This window comes from Sparus aurata, chromosome 9 (genome assembly GCF_900880675.1).
Source record: "Sparus aurata chromosome 9, fSpaAur1.1, whole genome shotgun sequence".
Taxonomy (NCBI): domain Eukaryota; kingdom Metazoa; phylum Chordata; class Actinopteri; order Spariformes; family Sparidae; genus Sparus; species Sparus aurata.
The window spans coordinates 17,223,903-17,242,249 of NC_044195.1; the positions used below are offsets into that span (position 1 = coordinate 17,223,903).

Here is an 18,347-nt window from a genome sequence, read left to right on the forward strand (position 1 = left end):
TTGTAATGTTCATAAGCATGACTGAAAAGTTGTTGATTAAACGCAAGATGAACTTTTAGTTTTTAAAATGTTCATCTTAGAACTTACATTTTTAAGTTAAGTTTGCCATGATTCAAACAGACTATTACGCAGACAGTATTCAGACAGTGTGCAGCTTGTGCATGCCTAGTGTTCATATTGCCTGCCTGCCAGTATGTTTCACATTTTGACGGTGACCTCATCAAATGTGCGTAGGTAGTACTCACCTGTTGCCAAAGAGATTCAGCCCTATAATTATCAATCTGACGTTAAAGTGTTGTTACCTTTTCAAATAGCCTGCAGTGCTGTTTTTGTACGACTCAACAGAAGATAACAAAACCAGATCTGTCTTTATCTTCCAGCTCACAAGAAAGATGAAAACGCCCTTGTGATGTCTCAATCTTAAGATTTTCTTATGACATTTTCTATGTTTCTTGCATGTTGAAGAGTTTTTGGCACCTTTGATACTTTTAGATGCAGTGGCTGAATATGGCCACATATTTTGTTTGGAGTTGTTCCAAGGTGTCATAGAGGCTCTCTGACTTTAGGCAAAAAAACAAAAACAAAAGCATTATCTCTTCATTAGAATAGATATTTTATTTTTATAATTACATTTTTTGCAGAGCTTTTATGTCAATCAAGTCAACAGCTAACTTCTTTAGTGAAAGAGAGGGGAACAATTGGAACATTATATCCCTACTGGGTCCTTTACAATGATGTCACTCTGTGATAACAGACAATACACTTCACCACCATCCTTTCATTGAGGATGATGCACCAAAGAAAGAAATTACAGTCACTACTGACAGATTTATGACTAACGCTGACAACAGAGAACCTCAGTCTATAAAACCCTGATTTCCGTCTGCTGGGTTATAATATTAATAGCAGGCTGAGCAGCGGAGTGGTAGTAAAGCTGTGCTTTGTGTTGAAGGGACTCATTTCATGCACATTTTACACATCTAAAGGTAAGCTGGCATAATTTTGTGTATCATATTGTATCAGCGCTGTTTATTTATTGTTAGTTTTGATCTGTAAATTAAATTAATCCTTCTCGTCACCTGAGCGCTTTGCTGCAAATCTCAAGGCTTTGACACCGTTCTAAACACTTTCACTCTCATTTTCAAAAAAAAAAAAACATTTCAGGGGCCCTTTGAGGAAATCATCGACAATGTGGACCATGGCTCTCGTTGTTTGTCTGGGAAATATTCTCATCAGCGCTGAGGCCAGCTATCAGCATTCAGAGCCATTCGCCGTAATTGAGCGCTCTGAAACGGCCTCCCCTGGTCTTTTAATGCCAGAAAAACAGAAATCAAATAGCTCAATTCATCCACCCAGAGTAGCAGGACCAAAACCACCACACCCTCCCATGTGCTCGGAGTCGGCTGGAATCAGAGATGCCTTCAAATATGTCAATACTCTGGTCTCCCTCGTTGTGTTTGTTGTTGGGATAGTGGGGAATACAACCCTGCTGAAAATCATATATGTAAACAAAAGCATGAGGAGCGGACCAAACATTCTCATTGCGAGTCTGGCAATGGGGGATCTAATCCACATTGTGATAGACATCCCAATCAATGCATACAGGGTGAGTTATTCCCCTCATGCTGAGAAAACAATGTAGCACCTCGTTCTGTTCTCTTTTTGCCCATTTTAAAAATTTCAATCTCCCCTTGAATTGTTTCTGCTCACTGAAATTGTCCCCCTGTCTTTGCTCCAGCTCATGGCAGAAGATTGGCCATTCGGCGTGGTGCTGTGCAAACTTGTTCCATTCCTGCAGAAAACCTCTGTCGGAATTACTACGCTGAGCTTATGTGCTCTGAGTGTTGACAGGTACGGAGATAAGCAGCACTGTCCTGCGCCCTGCAAAGAAATAGTGTTTGCCAGCCGGTATCTGTATTTCATCAAGCAGACAGATTTGTTTAGCATTAGCCCTTGAAATGCTCTTTAACTGAATAATTTATCGTTGTTACAGACAAAAAGTCCCCCAAGCCATAACATTTTCCCATTGATTTCAGCAGATACCGAGCTGTAGTATCCTGGAATCGAATCAAAGGCATTGGAGTTTCAGCGTGGACAGCAATCGAAATAACTCTGATTTGGGTTATTTCTATCCTGCTGGCTGTGCCTGAAGTTGTCGGCTTTGATATGATAACAATGGACTATAAAGACAAGCATCTGAGAATATGTCTGCTTCATCCCAGGCAAAGCACTCCGTTCATGCAGGTAATGCAACAGGACAAAACAAACAGATCAACATGTGTTTTGTCTTTTCACAACTTTTAACAGTAACTGTTGGCGGGAAGTTGAATTGATAATGGCTCTACTATTTCTCTACTGACTTCTTGTGTTTGTCTGTCTGTGTTTGTGTGTATGTGTGTGTTTTTAATATTATTTGATGCATACTGTTACGTAGCAACTGCTGAACATCATGTAATCTGCAGCACCGCTTGACTGTAGGCCTCTTGTCATGTCTAATCAACAGTTTTATAAATCAGTGAAGGACTGGTGGCTGTTTGGCTTCTACTTTTGCATGCCACTGGCCTGGACCGCCGTCTTCTACACGCTCATGGCCAGGAAAATGCTAAGGAACACTGAGAACACGTTGAGCAACCACACCAAGCAGGTTAGTAGTTAGCGCCTTCAAGCACATTTCACAACTTGTTTTTAACAAATCTTTGTATCACATACAGAAATGTGAGTAGTTAATTAATTGTTAATGCGTAATTCCCGAATAACTGTGATCAGAGGACTACATAATGATTAATGATTCCCAGTTCTGTTCCTAGAGAACAGAACTGGGAGATCCCTTATTTATGAATCATTAGTTGATGATTAATATATAGATATCTTTGAATTAACTCACTGACAACTTTCTTCATGTGTTGTTTACGATTAACTAGCTGCTGAGTGGCAGGAACTAGTAACGACTCATTAAATATTAATTACAGAACTCTTTTTTGAAACTTTAGGAAAAGTGAAACATGATTTTTTGACAGCATTACTTAATGATTAAGTAATTAGTATGTAATGTGGGTAACTACTATTAATTTTCATTTTACTCAAAGATACAGAAAAAGAGTAAGTATTGATTAATTAATTAATTCATGTTTAATGAGTCTGTAGTACCTACTCAGATTCTTGTGTACCTGATTGCTAAGCGTCACCCATATTTTGGTGTAACATCAACTTTAATATCAATCACATCTTTCTTTTTTCAGAGAAAAGAAGTTGCAAAGACTGTCTTCTGCCTGGTGATCGTGTTTGCACTTTGCTGGCTGCCTTTATACCTGAGCAGGCTCTTGAAATTGACCATATATAATGAGAGAGATCCTTATAGGTGTCAGCTACTGAGGTGAGCAAAACGAGGCATTAGATATATTTTTTAGTGTGCCCTTTTGTCTGGTAAATACATAATGTTTATCCTCCTTTTTCAGTGTCTTTCTTGTCCTGGACTATTTTGGCATTAATATGGCATCACTCAACTCGTGCATCAACCCCATCGCATTGTACATAGTCAGCAAAAGATTTAAAAGATGTTTCAAGGTAAGAAATGCTGTCACACCCTTTTTGCTTGTCTAGTTGTGTGTATGTAGTGTGCTGTACAATCTTAGACAAATGTGATGAGAGTGAAAACAGTGTGAACCACAGTCGGATGAGCTATCATATGTGTCATCAAGGACATATGGAGTCATGTCTGCGAAATGGCTAGTGAAAAAAAGCAATGGCCCGAGGGGATAATAAGTGAGAATGGTCTGGAAAAACATTGTCAGGAAAAAAAAAGACAGACACTTGGCAATCTACCAGACAGTTTTCACTGAATCAGAGTGATGTCTTATGAGGAGGAGGGAAATGTAGCTTCAAGGCAATTTTCAAGGGAAAATATTTTAAAAGCCTTTATTGTATTAGAGGCACAGAAGGATATATCTAAAAACATGCTTTGATTTGTTTGGGCTGTCATCGGGTTTTATGCACACTACAGTGCATGAGGAAATCTTTTTCCTCCGTAATAATACTGCAAGTGGTGGAAGAATCATACAGATCCTTTACTTGAGTAATAGTACAAAATATCTATCTGTAAAAATACTCTGTTACAAAGTCCTGCATTGCAGTACAAACAGCCAGTGTGACTCTTACACAGTTATATATTTCATCATTTGATTGTCACCACTGAAGCATTTATATATAAGCAGGATTTTACTGTTGTAGTTGGTTGGGGTGGAGCGGACTGCAGCTAATGAGTATGTCCATTATGGATTAATCTGCTGAATATTCTCCATTCAGCCAATAATTGTTAGTCGTGAGAGATGCCGTCACATTTAAACAAACAAATCAATAAATAAAATAACTTTATAATAAAGCTGCAAATTCAGAAGCTCATACCATGAAATGTTAGAGTGATCGCTTTAGCTGTACTTGCATTAACTCTTGGTCATTTCATTTATAACAAAACATCATATCGCAAAAGTTCTTTATATGTATTTTTGTGCAAAAATCTTAATTTGTGATGCAACAATTAATAAAAACATGGGGTAGAAGTAGAAAGTGGCATGGAATTAAAATAATCAGTTGAAGCAGAAATACCTCAGAATTGTACTTCAAGGGTAACTCCACCAGGAGTACGACTGCATATGTGAAAAAATAGTATAAAGCCTTTTGTGGCTGCATGTAATCTGATAGAGTTCCTGCAGTGATGTCACACAGTGGCTGAATTGCATTGCCTCATAGGTGCCAGCAGTGTTATAGGTGCCAAGCAGTCATATAACACTGTTGGACTCAACATGGACAGTTTAGAAAAACACATGATCAAAACTGATACAGCAGAACCAGCAATAAAACCTTTTCTGTTCCATGCATTCTTCTTCTTCTTCTCCTTTTTCAAAACTGGATTCCTACATTGCCCACAATGCAATTTAGCCACTGGGTGAGTTATTGGCACTGGAAGCAGATTACATGCAGCTTCCTCTGAAGGCACAAAAGGCTTTGTACTACTTTTTATCACATATGCAGTCGTACTTCTCAAGACCTGTAAACAGACATTAGTATATATATATAGTATATTTGAGTAAATGTGCTTAATGATATACCACCACTGAATATTGCAAATGATATGATAATCACATCCTTTTTTAAAATACTTTATGCACCTCCCTTTTAATATACATTTTTCCTCTTTAATTAAAAGAACCCAAATTTAATACTGCTGTTGGCATGTCTCTCCACAGAGAAATTAAACAGAGCCGCTTCTTAAGACTGCATCCCACACATAAAAAATGCTCATGATGTGCCATTTTTCCTCCATGTGAAGCTGATGGGTTTGCCTCTGACCGAATGTCTCTGTGCGTGTGGTCCTCCAGGCATGCCTGTGCAGTTGGTGTCTACCTCGTCAAGCTGTTACTCGTGACGAGGCAGGGTCTGTTTTGAGGTCCAGAATGCAGGATCAGGCCTCGGAGCAGAGCTGCAACATCAAAGCTCACAAGCAGACTTCCACACCTTCCACCTGAGCAGGAGAACACGTTATCGTGTTCACCGAATGCGTGTGTAAATCCTTTGTGAGAGTTCTTAAGTATTTCTTTATTAAATATATAGACGTGGCTATCAGTGCAGCTATCAGATTAAATACAATGTGAAATACCTTGTGAATAACATGCAGCTGTGTCTTTTGTACTGCTGTCGTCAGTTGAACATCTGCTTTGGCATGAGCAACCTGGAGTCAGACTGTTCAGACTATTTGCCCCTGGGGCTTGACTCACTCCCAACCATTACATCAGATTCTACCTAGTACCTATCCTGTATCATGCATCACAGTCCTCAAATCACTGTTTTGGGCACGATGTTAACCTGGCAGCCATCAACAGAAATCTTGTCACGGCTTACTGCCTGCATGTATATTATTTTGATTCTGGATTCTGGAAAGACGCTTCTGTGCCGTAGGAAATCAAGCAAATGGGAATTCAGAATTATTACGGTGGGTTTTTATGGGGTTCAGTGTATTATTAGCACATAAAATGTGTGTTTTCATCTCTGTTAAGTTCCCCATACGCAGCAGCCGAAGAGTTTACAGCGTTCCTTTCGTCCTCGAACCTTGAGAGAAACATATCAAATTGGTGCCACCAGTAGATCGCGTCTCCGTCGCTGAATGACTGATTGATGGTGGCCTATTTTTAATGCATTGTTAAATGTGTAATGCATGGAGACACTTTATAAAAGACCTGAGAGTGGCGAAGAAGGAAAACGAAGATGACAGAATGAGGTCAGGAGGAGAGAGGGTGGGAGGAGGGGGAGGGAGGGAGGGAGGGAGGGGGGGTTTGTAGAGATGAGCACCTGATAGGTCTTCCTGTCACAGGACAAGGCAAGCACAAATAGAGCGCTGCTCTCCCAGCTAATGCTGTATCAGCCGGTGAAACTGCCTCGACGCTGTGCGCCGGAATGCCTATTAAAAGTTTACCTTGTCTGAGCAAAGAGCAGAGCACTCAACTGTTTTTAAAGACTCAGTTTGTTTGAATAAGAGCATTTGAATGCTTGAGATGTTTGTGTTGCTTTATAGAAAATAATTGAGGGATAAAGAGACAACTTCATCATGTTCAAGCCATTAATCTCTCCAGTAAAGCACAACTTAAGCTTGCATCTTTTTCATTGTGGTTTTCATTGTTTTTGGGGGCATGTGAGAGAAATTGTCAAATGTTGTTACCAATTGCAGATGTAACATTATTATGCATGTAAAGTTAAACATTGTGTCTGTTGGCTTCAGACATGAGCTCTGTCTTGTGATAGTTATGTGGTTGTAGAGTATGAATGGATGTATTCATGTATTGTTTTTGGTATAATGTGCCTTAAAAATTAACATAAAGGAACTTAGGTATGGATTTCATCCTGAACGGGGTTGATGAAGCCTCGTCTGTGTGTTTTGACTTTAGACTGACGTATGACACACAGCAATGGTTGAAGTGATTAAGAAGTCTTGTGTGCATCATGAGGCGGAGGTGGAGATGACTGGAATAATGCATTATTGTTTGGGGTTATTACAAAGGTTGAGGAGAGACTGCATGTCTTCAGTCATCATCTATGCGCTGCTGATGTGTGACTTTGCTTGCAAGCAATAAAGAACTTCTAGAAAAGAGATATTGTGTCATACTTGGTGTTTTGACCAACTCTTATCTGCACTAGACAAGCGACTGATTTTCAGTTGCCACGACAGGCACATGTACATGGAAAATCACTTCTGACATGCATCTCTGTTTTTTTTTTAGATAAAAAAATACAAGATAAAACTTTGAAATGAAACTTTGTGAAAGTGGCAACCTTGTTTTATATTGTGACTTCTCCTTGTCAGTGCCATTGTACAAAGTATTTGTCGCTCTAATAGCTCTTGGCACATCAAATAGAGAGCACACGGAAACGCTGGTTCCACATCACATCAAACCAGCAGGCTGCCATCTTTATGCACCTAATCGATTATCCTTGCATCCTCCACGTATAAACGCTAGATTGAGCAGTTAGAATCAGGTTTAGGATGTTTATTATGACAGATGAGCAAGAACCAATGTAATCCTTTCAGATGTTAGTGTGTATATTCAGAATCGTGTAAAACACGCAACATTTTATTACCATCTTGTGTGATAAATACAAATTGGAGGCATCTGACTCTAAAATGTGTTTGTTTGTGATTAGAGATGCCAAAAATATGTTTCGATACAACAGTGAAAGTAACATGTGCTTGAGCCCACGCAGTCATATTGTTATTGCCCGCTGTGTGACACACTCATGCACCTCTCCCTGTTCTGACACAAGAAACCGTGTCTCCTTGTCTCTAACGCTTTGACTGCTAGATACAACAGCGTTGGACAGGAGATGAGAGTTTGATTTGCTAATTTACGCTGGAGCCAGTCCTTCCTTTTTCAGTTTAGCACAACATTGCCCATGTATTTTATGTACTTATGTATAGGTATAAATGTATTTTGCAGTCTGTCCTGCTGGATTCTTCTTCAGATGATGTGCTTAAGAAAAGACTTTAAAAAAAGTTTTGTCATTTCCTGTTTCGTTTTGAAGTTCTGTCCTCATGTGTCATGTTTTGCTTTTCATTTCCTCCCTTTGTCTGTTTTGCAGCCCCTTTTGCTCCTCACCTGTTAGTAATAACCCTGTCTGTATTTAAGTCCTTGTCTTCCTTTCTTGCTTTGTCAGTTCATCTGTTCTAAGGACTTTTCATTCCTTTATTTGCCCCTGCCTACTTGCCCTGGTTTTTGATTACGTTCATATCTTGCATTTTGGGTCACTGTGTCATTAAAGCTTGCTTTTTGTTTCTATCTGTCTGTCTTGTGTTTGGGTCCCTTTTTGTTTAAACTTTAAGAAGCCTATTATTAAGTAAACATTATAACTACAAAAAATAAACTGCATAATAACTGTTAAAACATTTTTTTTTAAATAACTCATTACTATGATTAAAATGTAAAATATTGACATGATTTGAAGGTCGCTCCAAACAAGTGAGGGGCTGCATATCAACAGAGTAACTGTCTGCTGAGAGTCGAACAACAGTGTGTAGAGCTGGAGATTTTTCACATCTTAGTGAAGGATTTATTTTTCACAAAACCAGAGATCGCTGTGGAAAAGACAAACCAAGGTGGTTTTGGTGAGTCTTACTTTGTTTCTGTTGATTTTGAACGACTTTTACAAGGAGGTAATGAGGCGATTGGCCTGCCCCTTGCTGGGTAAGGAAATATTTTCTTTCTTGAAACTCTGTTACTATTTGTGCTATTTGGTTATTGACGCGTCCGCCACTTCCACTGTGGCTCACATGTTCTTTGGGTAAGAGTTAGCGAGCTGCTAAACAGTAGGATGAGGGGCTGTGTACTGTGAGCACGGCACACTGATGTCATGCGTAACCACATCCAGTTACCTCATGTCTCACACACATGTAAGAAACCACCTAACATTAGCTGTCAAAATGAGCGTTAACAAGACAGAAGTTTTGGCTGCACATTCTCTGCCATTCTCGTGTGACAAGCTCGTCTCACCTAGCCTTGTGAAAGACACGAGTCATGCGGCACTGAGGCAGGTATAGGTAGACAGACAGGTAGCCTGTCCAATCATGTGATGGTTGGATGGGCTTATTAGAGACCTGTAACACTGTGAGGAGCCAGATTTTCTTTTCTCTTTTTCAGAGCATTAGATTTTTTGATTGCTGTCTGGATGTTAAGAGATTTTCTATAAATATAACAAAATGCTTCTGGACTGACTTATCAGCCGGTCGCTGGCTTTATGGAAATCTGAGGTTTGCGCGTTGCCGCAGCACACTCCATCAGACCCTTCTGTCAAATCCTAATTTGTGTCAAATGCTGTCAAATGCTCCAGTCTCCTTCGTCATTGTAAATGCCAGCAGATAATCAACAAATGGTGCAGTGCTATCATGTCCCCAGCAGTAAAAGCTCACAACTGCCAGATGACACTGACACAATCACGCTCCGGTATTCAGATACGGGTGACGTCAGTGTCAACATCGGCGAGAGCGGGTGTCTCAGACCTTTTTAGTAATCTCTCTACACACACTGCTCAGATAGGGCTCCCCACGGTGCTGCCCAGACTCCCCAGACTGTGGATTTAATTAAACAGTGTGAAATTAATTAATCAGTGGGGTGGCAGGTAAAAGGACTCCTCGCTGGAACTGCTCACACAACCAAGACAAGCATTTCATGTGCGCTGACAGTTATTAATTTGCTGTATATTTTCTACGAGTGTTTCTATGTAGAGATGCTGAAATTCTGGGAGATTAAAAAGCTTGGCATGGGAAAAAAGCCATGCAAATTATCAAAATAACAGCCCCCGAAAATCAAAGTGTAAACCTGTGTTTGATCTGTTCTATCAATTAATTAAAAATTTCAGTTCTGTATAATAATATGGTGCAAATTAGATGGAAATGAGATAAAATATTCATTTAGTTATCTGGGGAATCTGCCTGGAGGGCTTTTTAGTCTTCAGTCTGGCTCAAAATGCTGTCCATATGGCAATTATGTACAGTAGTGTTGCAGGAGGATTGGTCTGATGCCTACTGGCAGAGAGGAGCCTGCCTGTGACAAACTGCTGCTCGGATCTGATGTGAGTTGAGGGAGATAATGAGGCTGTTGTAAGCCTTAAGTATAGAACCTGCCCCCGGGGTGGCATATCCAAGGGCTCAGGCTTCCTCACTGTTGCACGTGCAGCAGAGGATTAAAAACACATTTACTTTTTTCTCATAAACTTTGTCTGTACTTCCCACAACTCTTTGGACAACTTCTGCTTTCATGTGGCAAGCCTCTTGACATTGCTTTGTACACAGTGTGTGGATGTGAAGTCTTGATTTGACTCTGCTTTGAGCTATCTATAGCTCCTTTTTATGCACCCCCACCAGAGGATGTGTATGTTCTGTGGCACAACCTAAGGTGACTTAAGTTTTGACAAATGCCACATTGTGATAGAGAATCTTTTTAATATCGATCCCAATTGGCAGGGCTTTCAAGTTAGAGCTGAGTGACAGGATTAAAGGTGCACTATGAAGTTTTTGGGAAGGGAATTTTATTTGTTTTCATGACGTTAAAGGACAGCAAAATTTCACGCTGTTTTACTTTGTTTATATGTGGCGGACCCTGCCACCTTTCTAGCTTCAAACAGCTTGTTTATTCATTTAATAATAAATATTTCTAAATTTGTATTATCAATAGTTATACTAAAATTCTGAGTTTGAATTTCTTCTCCAAAACTACATAAAAAAATGAGGTGTAATGATGTGTCGGTGGGTAGACAGCGTCCTCTGAGGGAGCCCACCTCTTGTGAGGACCTCATGACACCCTTCCGCAGGTTGGAGGCTTCCGCCACACTAACTGTCACACACACAGCCTGTCCCCGGGAAAAACAATGGTGCAAATTCCAGTGCTGTGTCCAATTTAGACCTACACCGCACTACAGGTTTTTCTATTTGAGTGTAACAAGGACACCACGCAACCAAGTGCAATACACAGTGAAAAAAAAAAATCCCTGCAGTGCGTGCAGAGTAATTGAGTCACTGAGGACAATCGCTATAATGTTTCATGACCGAGAAAGTGTGACTAATGAAATGCAGGTAGGTCTGTAGACGTATTTACAGTTTTAACTATGTGAAGTAAACAAGACAGACTTCCTCACACAATACCAGCAGGCATTTAATTAATGGCCATTTGGGGCCTGCATACTAAATAGGAGACTGAGAGAGACAGAGAGCGAGAGACAGAGCGAGAGAGAGAGAGAGAGAGAGAGAGAGAGAGAGAGAGAACCATGCGGGCACAGCAGCCAATGGCAAAGAAACTTCTGAGAGACCTGCAAATAGCAGGCAGAGCCAGACTGCTGGGCAGAGCTGCAAGTGGTCACTCAACCATGGGATTAAAAAGCATTTAAGCCTTGTACCAGCAGCCTCCCCCCACCCCTTGCCCCCCTCCACGCCTTTCGTCCAGCTATGTTATTTCTGACCATTCAGGAGAACAGAGGAGACAAATGTTCAGAGCCCGGGTTGTTATTGCTGGTGCAAAACTGCGGGGTTACAGGTTTTTTTTTCACCACGCCAGCATCTATGAGCGTACCGCAGTGCTTTCTTGCAGAAAAACATAATGAGCCAGGCTAAAAGGGTTTCTGTGTTCTGGTTAAGGTGCAAAATGGACTGTCACTACTGTTTATTTCATTCATGTCCGGATGTAATGGAAAACATGCAATCAAATGTAGGACACGTTTGACAGAGTGGTTCGCTTCACACTTCTATTCACACTTCTAATGCCCCTCGGGCAACAACAGGCAAATTTATGACAGGGTATTGACGTATTTATAGGGGAGCTACAGTGAGTGCATGGGCTTGATTAGCGCAAATCAGTAGCACAGGATAAATCACCAGCTACTGTGTCCCAAATGTATTGTGCTGAGTGTTGGTGCCAAGAGGATATCGGTGCAAAAGCTTTTAATTCGTCGGTCACCGGAGCACCGCCGCACCCCGCCTGACTGTGCTTGTTTTGATGGGCGATGATGAAAGCACAGGTGGATGCGAGAAAAGCTCCCCTCCCTCGGCTGCCGTGGACTCCTCCTCTGTGGTTTCCTATTAGCGTGGGAGAGGAGGTTTGCAGTCTGGCTGCTGGGCGCAGTGGGTCAGTGCTCACAAAGCTCTGTTTGTTCCCTGGCCTGCAGGGCTCCCAGGGTAAGCTTGGCTCCAGAGGGGAGACAAACAAAAAGGCACCACTGTCTCACACACTGAAGCTGCTCCCCAACACATTCATCTTTTCTGCTCAATGGGGGTACATTTCTCTTCTTAGGAGAGGAATGGCAAAAGGAAACAAGTTTTTTAGAAACAGGGCCTCAGGATAACAAAACTGCTGTTGTTCTGAGCTATGTATTTTTTCTCAGTTTAAATGCCATTTTGAGTTGTTGCTTGTGGTGATGTGTTTTTTTTTTTTTTTCCCCTTTTGCTTTGTGTTTTTCATCTCCTTTTGTCTTGCTCAGACTCTGAGCCCTTTGTCTTGTGCTGCTGTATCAACATATTCTGAGTGAAACCCAAGGAAACCGCCACCAGCAACAGGCACATAGCACGTCGTATTTGCATTTCAGCCGCAGTTGCTAACTTTAGAGATATTATATAAAGCCCCGTTGGACGACGTCTGGTGCAACTAAGATACCAAAAGGTGTCTCAATTAATTAATAATTCCAAGGTATCTTGCGTGTCCATGTGTCTGCTTGTGATATTTCTAAGGATGAAATAAAGTGCAGGGTGCTCTCACGGCTGCTGTCAGGTCAGACGTTCACTGTTGTGCTGCAATCTGCAGTCCAAGTATAACTCCATTATTGAGGGGACTTTAAAATGGGAGCTGTGTGACACACAGCGGGATGATTTAGTTTAATGACCATAGCAGTGACAGTGCTGTGATGGAAATTGGACTCCCCCTGCAAATTTACATCACTTGAGGGTACTTGGGGCTCTTTTAGCGGCTGCACTCCAGAGCACGTGCCATCAGGAGGTCCTGGATATGTCATGCTTGTCACCTTCCTTTAAGTGCATCTGCAGACGTGGGAGAGGGATTAATATTATATAGCCTACGGAAGCACAGAGGCCGTCTTATCAGTGCTGCAGATGTGATAAGCACCTCTACCCCCACGAAAAAAAGAAAAAAAAACAGGAAAGATCTCCAAGCAAAGAGACAAGCATCTCTTTGTGTTGTTCCCTCACACTGCTTCAGAGTTTCCAATGCGGCTTTAGTGGCAGATATGGTGCAATTTCACATCTGTTGTAATTTGATGTGCCTGGATCACCCTCTGTGAAATCGTCTTGATCGCAACATGGCTCCTTTCAATTATTTAGGAAGTTGGCATATGGCTTTAGAGATAGTAATCTGATTTCTTTTGATTTTGAGGTATTGAGAATAGCTTACGCCACGAGCCCTAGTAACAGCTGCGCGGGGGAAGAAAAAAAAAAAACGTCTCTATGATCATGTCATTTGGTAGCTTAGCATCTACTCTCCGTTCTTTTCACAGATGAAAAATATTGATTTATTTATTTAACAGAAAATGTCACTTCTATGGAAATATTTTCCATCATCGCCATGACACCCATCTCGCATTAGTCCACATCAATGCAGATGTCAGTGTGCACAAATTGCATTGCCCTCAAACTGATTCTGAGCTGTGAATGGAAGTTATGGCAACCACTGCTGTCACTTCAGTTTTATCAGAAAAGCACCCCGTGGAACCATGGAAACAAGATGTGACACAAAAAAACATCTACATCAAAGCCAGCATATACTGTAATTAGAATTTATTGAAACCTACTCAGTCAGAAAAGGTGCATGATCCGCACAGCCTTTGGATTCAGTCCCATACCTTCCATTAAACACAGTACAGTGCATTAAGCCTGGGTATTACATGATGAAAAAAAAAACAAAAAAAACTGAACGGGCTCATTTGTGAGTCTGTTGCTGCGAAGGGGAACATGCCATCTATGTGCTCCAGTTTTACTGTATGAGAAGAAATGGTGCATGCATGCAAAAAGAAAGGAAAATGGAAAAATTTATTTGTCATATCAGAAAATCATGATATCCATTTCATGCTAACAGGCAAAGCTCTCCGCTAGTCAAACTCAGAAAATAAATATCTGCATGCATAATAAAATAAGAGACCTCGGGTGTCTTTTGGAGAAAAAAAAAGAAAAAAAAAAGATATGATTTCTGGTTTCTTAAACAACACCCAAAATGCGTGCCACCCACCAGCGACAGGGCATAATGACACGGCAGGCTACCTGGCACCCTCTGTAGTTGTAAGGCCAGGGCCAGTAGCCGCGCAGAGGCTCGCAGATTCTCTGGCAGTGAGTGTAGCTGCGCCGGCATTCTGAGCAGCAGATCCCCTGGTGGTCCAACATGGTGTCAAAGGTCATGGCGCCTTCCTCTCCGGCCGCTCCGCTGCGCTGCAGTTTGGAAGCAATGTTAATTTTTCGGAGAGGAACCTTTTTTTTCTTTTTTTTTCTTTTTCTTCTAAATTTACACTCATTTGCAAGTCAGATGTTTTTCAAAAAAAAAAAAAAAAACTCTCATCCCTCCAAACATGTGACTACGCTTCTCGAAGGCAACATGAATTTTTATAACCGATGGGAATTTTCACTTCAGTTCATAAGTTCATCAATATGGAATGGCAGCTGTTACCCCTGTGACCTGTAATTATAGCAACTAATATGACACCCACTCCACAGCAGCAGCAGCAGTAGCAGTATACAGTAAACTCACAGCTGACTAAATCCAGGTTAACATTTCTATTTCTGTGAGAGGACATGTTTTAACAAGGCTGGTGCTGGGTGTTATGCAGCAAAAGTGTTGACAAACAGAGACACTTCACTTCATAATGTTACTTTGAGGGTTGCTTCAGGGCTCAGTGTATGCCTCTTGGTAGTTAATCAAAAATTCACCAGCTCTGGAGCTTGTTTATCGTCAACAGCATTGTCGCTGCAGCTGGCACTCACGTGGTAGGGGTTTTCAGGATTGTACGCTGACCCCGTGGTGGACTGTCCTCCCTCCTCTTCCTCCACAGCTCTGGAGGTGCCCTCCTCTGCCTGACTCACCGGGTCCCTCTCCTCGGCAGCTGCCTCCAACTCCTCCATGTTAAACTGCCGTTTGGCTCGCTGTGTGTCTCTCTTCCTCCTCTCCCCATCTGTTACAGCAGCCACGAGAGGCAGGAGTATTGGGTCAACATCCACAAGGCGCCATACATGTCCTCAGAGCTCAATCCTACATAGCTGGGGCTGTCTCGCATGTCCTGAATTATTAAATTAGCAGCAGTGATTTCAGGCAGTCTTGCATATTTCAAGATCATTCTCTTTTGATACAAGAGCCGGAGCTGTTTTTGGTGTACGGCTCTAAATGGAGTGCGTGTGTTTCGAGATGTTTGAGTGTTTCGACAACTTCTCAGAATCGGGATTTTACAAGTGTGTCAGCAGATAAGCAGGGCAACCGAGATATGAATAAACTATGAAAGAATGGACAATAATTCAAATGAAATAGACTTGTACCGTAGCTCACAACCCCTTTTTCTCTAATGTATCCAACCCTGTCAGATTAAGTGAAGGATGCTGTCAATAGATGAGGCTATAAAGGGTATCATTTCTTTAAAGGGGCTATTTGTAAGAAGATTTTAAAGTTGACTTTTGAGGCTCACTCCCAACTCGTCAAAAACTGACGCTTTGGGATTGTAAGAAGGCTCGGCCACCATCCCAGAGCATCAATTATTGATGAGATTGAGAATCAAAAATCAACTTTCCTTCAATTAATCTGAGAAACTCATTATACACATGGTCTGTGATGATCCCTCTCTGTCTGCCAATGAACAAACTAATGTCTCAAGACTTGAAACTTTAGACATAACCTGGAATTGAAGGAGCAATAAGTTCACTGAATCAGTCAAAAGATTTATAAAATTGTCAACAGAATTTGGTGAAACGGCAGTTTTGACGCTCCTCTGGTATCGGAGGTCTCATCGGAGGTCTGAACCGCTCTGAACCGCTAGCTGCATGGGTAACTGAGCTAATTAGCTAACGACAGCCACAGTAAGCAGCAGTTGTGGTAGTTAGCTGATATACTGAACACAAGTATTGCTGTAATAAAGGTGTAATATGGAAGAATTGGCCAACTGTATAATTCAAAATCAATCAAATGTAGCATATCACCTGGAGTAACTGCTGATGCTAACTGTGTGCTGCAGTTAGCTAGTTAGCTCAGTTAGCCATGTAGCTAGTGGTCCGGACTGGGAGCTCAGAGTGCCAGGGGAGTGTTGGTGCTGTTTAATTCTTATTGATACCAATAAAAAACCTTCCTCTAGGGATAACACAATGTTTTACTTTGTTTATATTTAGCTTCAAACAGTGTTATGTTGACCATATTTTCCTCTGAGAACAGCGTGTTTATTCAGTTATCGAAATAAATACATATTATTAATACATACATGTTATTACCTGATTAATGTTGTAAATATTATGTTCCTGACTGTAATTTCCCCCAAACTGCATAGTGCACCTTTAAACCTCCCTGCTTGCATAGAGTGAGCAATGCAGCGTTCACGTGCTACAGCTGACTCATTAAGTAGATATACACACAGATTAGTTGAGCTTGGCTTCAATCTTATCTTGGGTTCCCTCTGAAATACAAGTACCCCTGGTTGGGAATCACTTGAGTAGAACCCGCTCTTTGACAGCAGACTAGTTTTGTAGACAGGGGTGAATCAATAATTGCCAGAAAGAAGAGAAGAAATCAACCTTTAGGATAGATAGGTTGGAGCCAGTAAATGGGAAGTTCCCCGCAAAGACCCAGAATTTTGCTGCTCAGGAAGCTGGTGTCCTTCAGCGGCTGCTCTGCTGCAACCCATATGAGGAGCTCCTCATCAAACCTCACTGGCATGGTTTCATCTGTCTGGCAGGAAGAAACAGATAATGTCCTTGATTCACTGAGAAATGACAGTGTTAAAAGCAAGCAGCAGATCCTCTGTAATTTCTTTTTATTTTTTCCCCCCCCGAATTCTCAACGTTCTCTGTCAAGTAGTGTGCATATACCAGGTCAAACATCAACGAGGCTTTGTTGTGAGCTCCCATGTGTGGAAGGCTGGCTTTGATTTGGGATTTTATATAGCACTTGTCTCCTCCAAAGAAGCGGATTCCGGTTATTCCCTGCACCAAATCACAGAGATGCCATGTTTACACTCACAGCTTTGCTACTTTGCTAAGCACACACAAAGTCTCCGCTGAACTACCTCAGGAAGAGAGAACAAGGACAAACTCACTCACAATTTGAAAGTCATGAATCTCCACAGCCTCCTCAGCTCCACTCCCAGTCTTAAATCGCTCCAGGTTGTTGTCAGAATCAATTTCCACGGAACCGTCCCTCACCTCCCCATTGATGTTCATACTGTATCGAACATTATAAACCTGGCAGCAGAGTGGAACGTTGGAATGACTGATTAGTCAAGTTATGTAAATCGCACTGTGGCAGACACAATAGAAGTGAGACAGAGAAAAACAAGCTTCCCCTGTGCCCGTAATTGTCGGTGTTGCTTCTCCTGCAGAGATCCTGCGTAGTTTAAGCACACCGAGAATTGAGCAAAACACCACGGGGGATGCTTTTGCAGACCTTGAAAGGAATGTCTGCCCTACAGGTGAGCTCAATAAGACACAAATAAACATTACGCTGCCGCACAGAAGACGGAGGAGAGCAGCAGCAGCAATTTATTAAGTTTGCATGCATTGTCAGCAGAATTAGATGCAATTTCACGGCCTGAGTTGTGATGATGAATATGATTATTGATAGGATTAGAGGATTTTGTAATCTACTTTGCATTTCCCGCCAAAAAGCATCCTAAAGCCTCCCTGTTTTCACTCCACATATCTGCTGCTGAAAGGGGCACTGCAAGCGTAATCCTCAGTCAACACTTACGTTTTTATCGCTGGCTTTCCACAGGTAGAGAGCAGCCATGGATGCACACAGCATCAACACGGCGCCGACAATAAGAGCCACGGCTCCGAATCTCAGGAGGCGACTGACTGCAGCAGAGGTCGGCGCGCTTTGTTCCTGAACAAAGTTCACATTCAGATGATGCAGAGTAAGACACACTCGACGATAACAAGGCCGGCTGATAACATTCCTGGGAAACCTTTGAGAGTTTTATTCACGCATCATGGATGTCATTTATGTTTCTAATCAAATAGTTTTTAAGCCCGTCTTACCGGAGGCGTGCAGTGTTCGAAGCAGCCGGAGCCATGAGTGGTATTTTGGACTTTTTCCATACCCTCTCTCATGATGTCCTCTTTAATTCCTCCA

The 18,347-nt window shown here is 41.6% G+C and overlaps 2 protein-coding genes across 2 annotated transcripts; one reads left to right on the top strand and one right to left on the bottom strand.

Annotated features, from left to right (window-relative positions):
- Positions 1–934: 934 nt before the first annotated feature.
- Positions 935–6,266, top strand: ednrbb (endothelin receptor type Bb). The gene is made up of 8 exons (XM_030429032.1): positions 935–986; positions 1,165–1,606; positions 1,739–1,851; positions 2,040–2,244; positions 2,504–2,644; positions 3,240–3,373; positions 3,456–3,564; positions 5,376–6,266. Exons 2-8 carry the CDS (start codon positions 1,190–1,192, stop codon positions 5,520–5,522), a joined length of 1,266 nt encoding a protein of 421 aa, XP_030284892.1. The 5' UTR covers positions 935–986; positions 1,165–1,189; the 3' UTR covers positions 5,523–6,266.
- A 7,679-nt stretch (positions 6,267–13,945) lies between these two features.
- Positions 13,946–18,347, bottom strand: cnmd (chondromodulin). Its single transcript, XM_030427547.1, has 7 exons — positions 18,254–18,347; positions 17,964–18,098; positions 17,318–17,458; positions 17,087–17,200; positions 16,793–16,946; positions 15,008–15,195; positions 13,946–14,458 (listed from the first exon to the last, which is right to left on the bottom strand). Exons 1-7 carry the CDS (start codon positions 18,323–18,325, stop codon positions 14,231–14,233), a joined length of 1,032 nt encoding a protein of 343 aa, XP_030283407.1. The 5' UTR covers positions 18,326–18,347; the 3' UTR covers positions 13,946–14,230.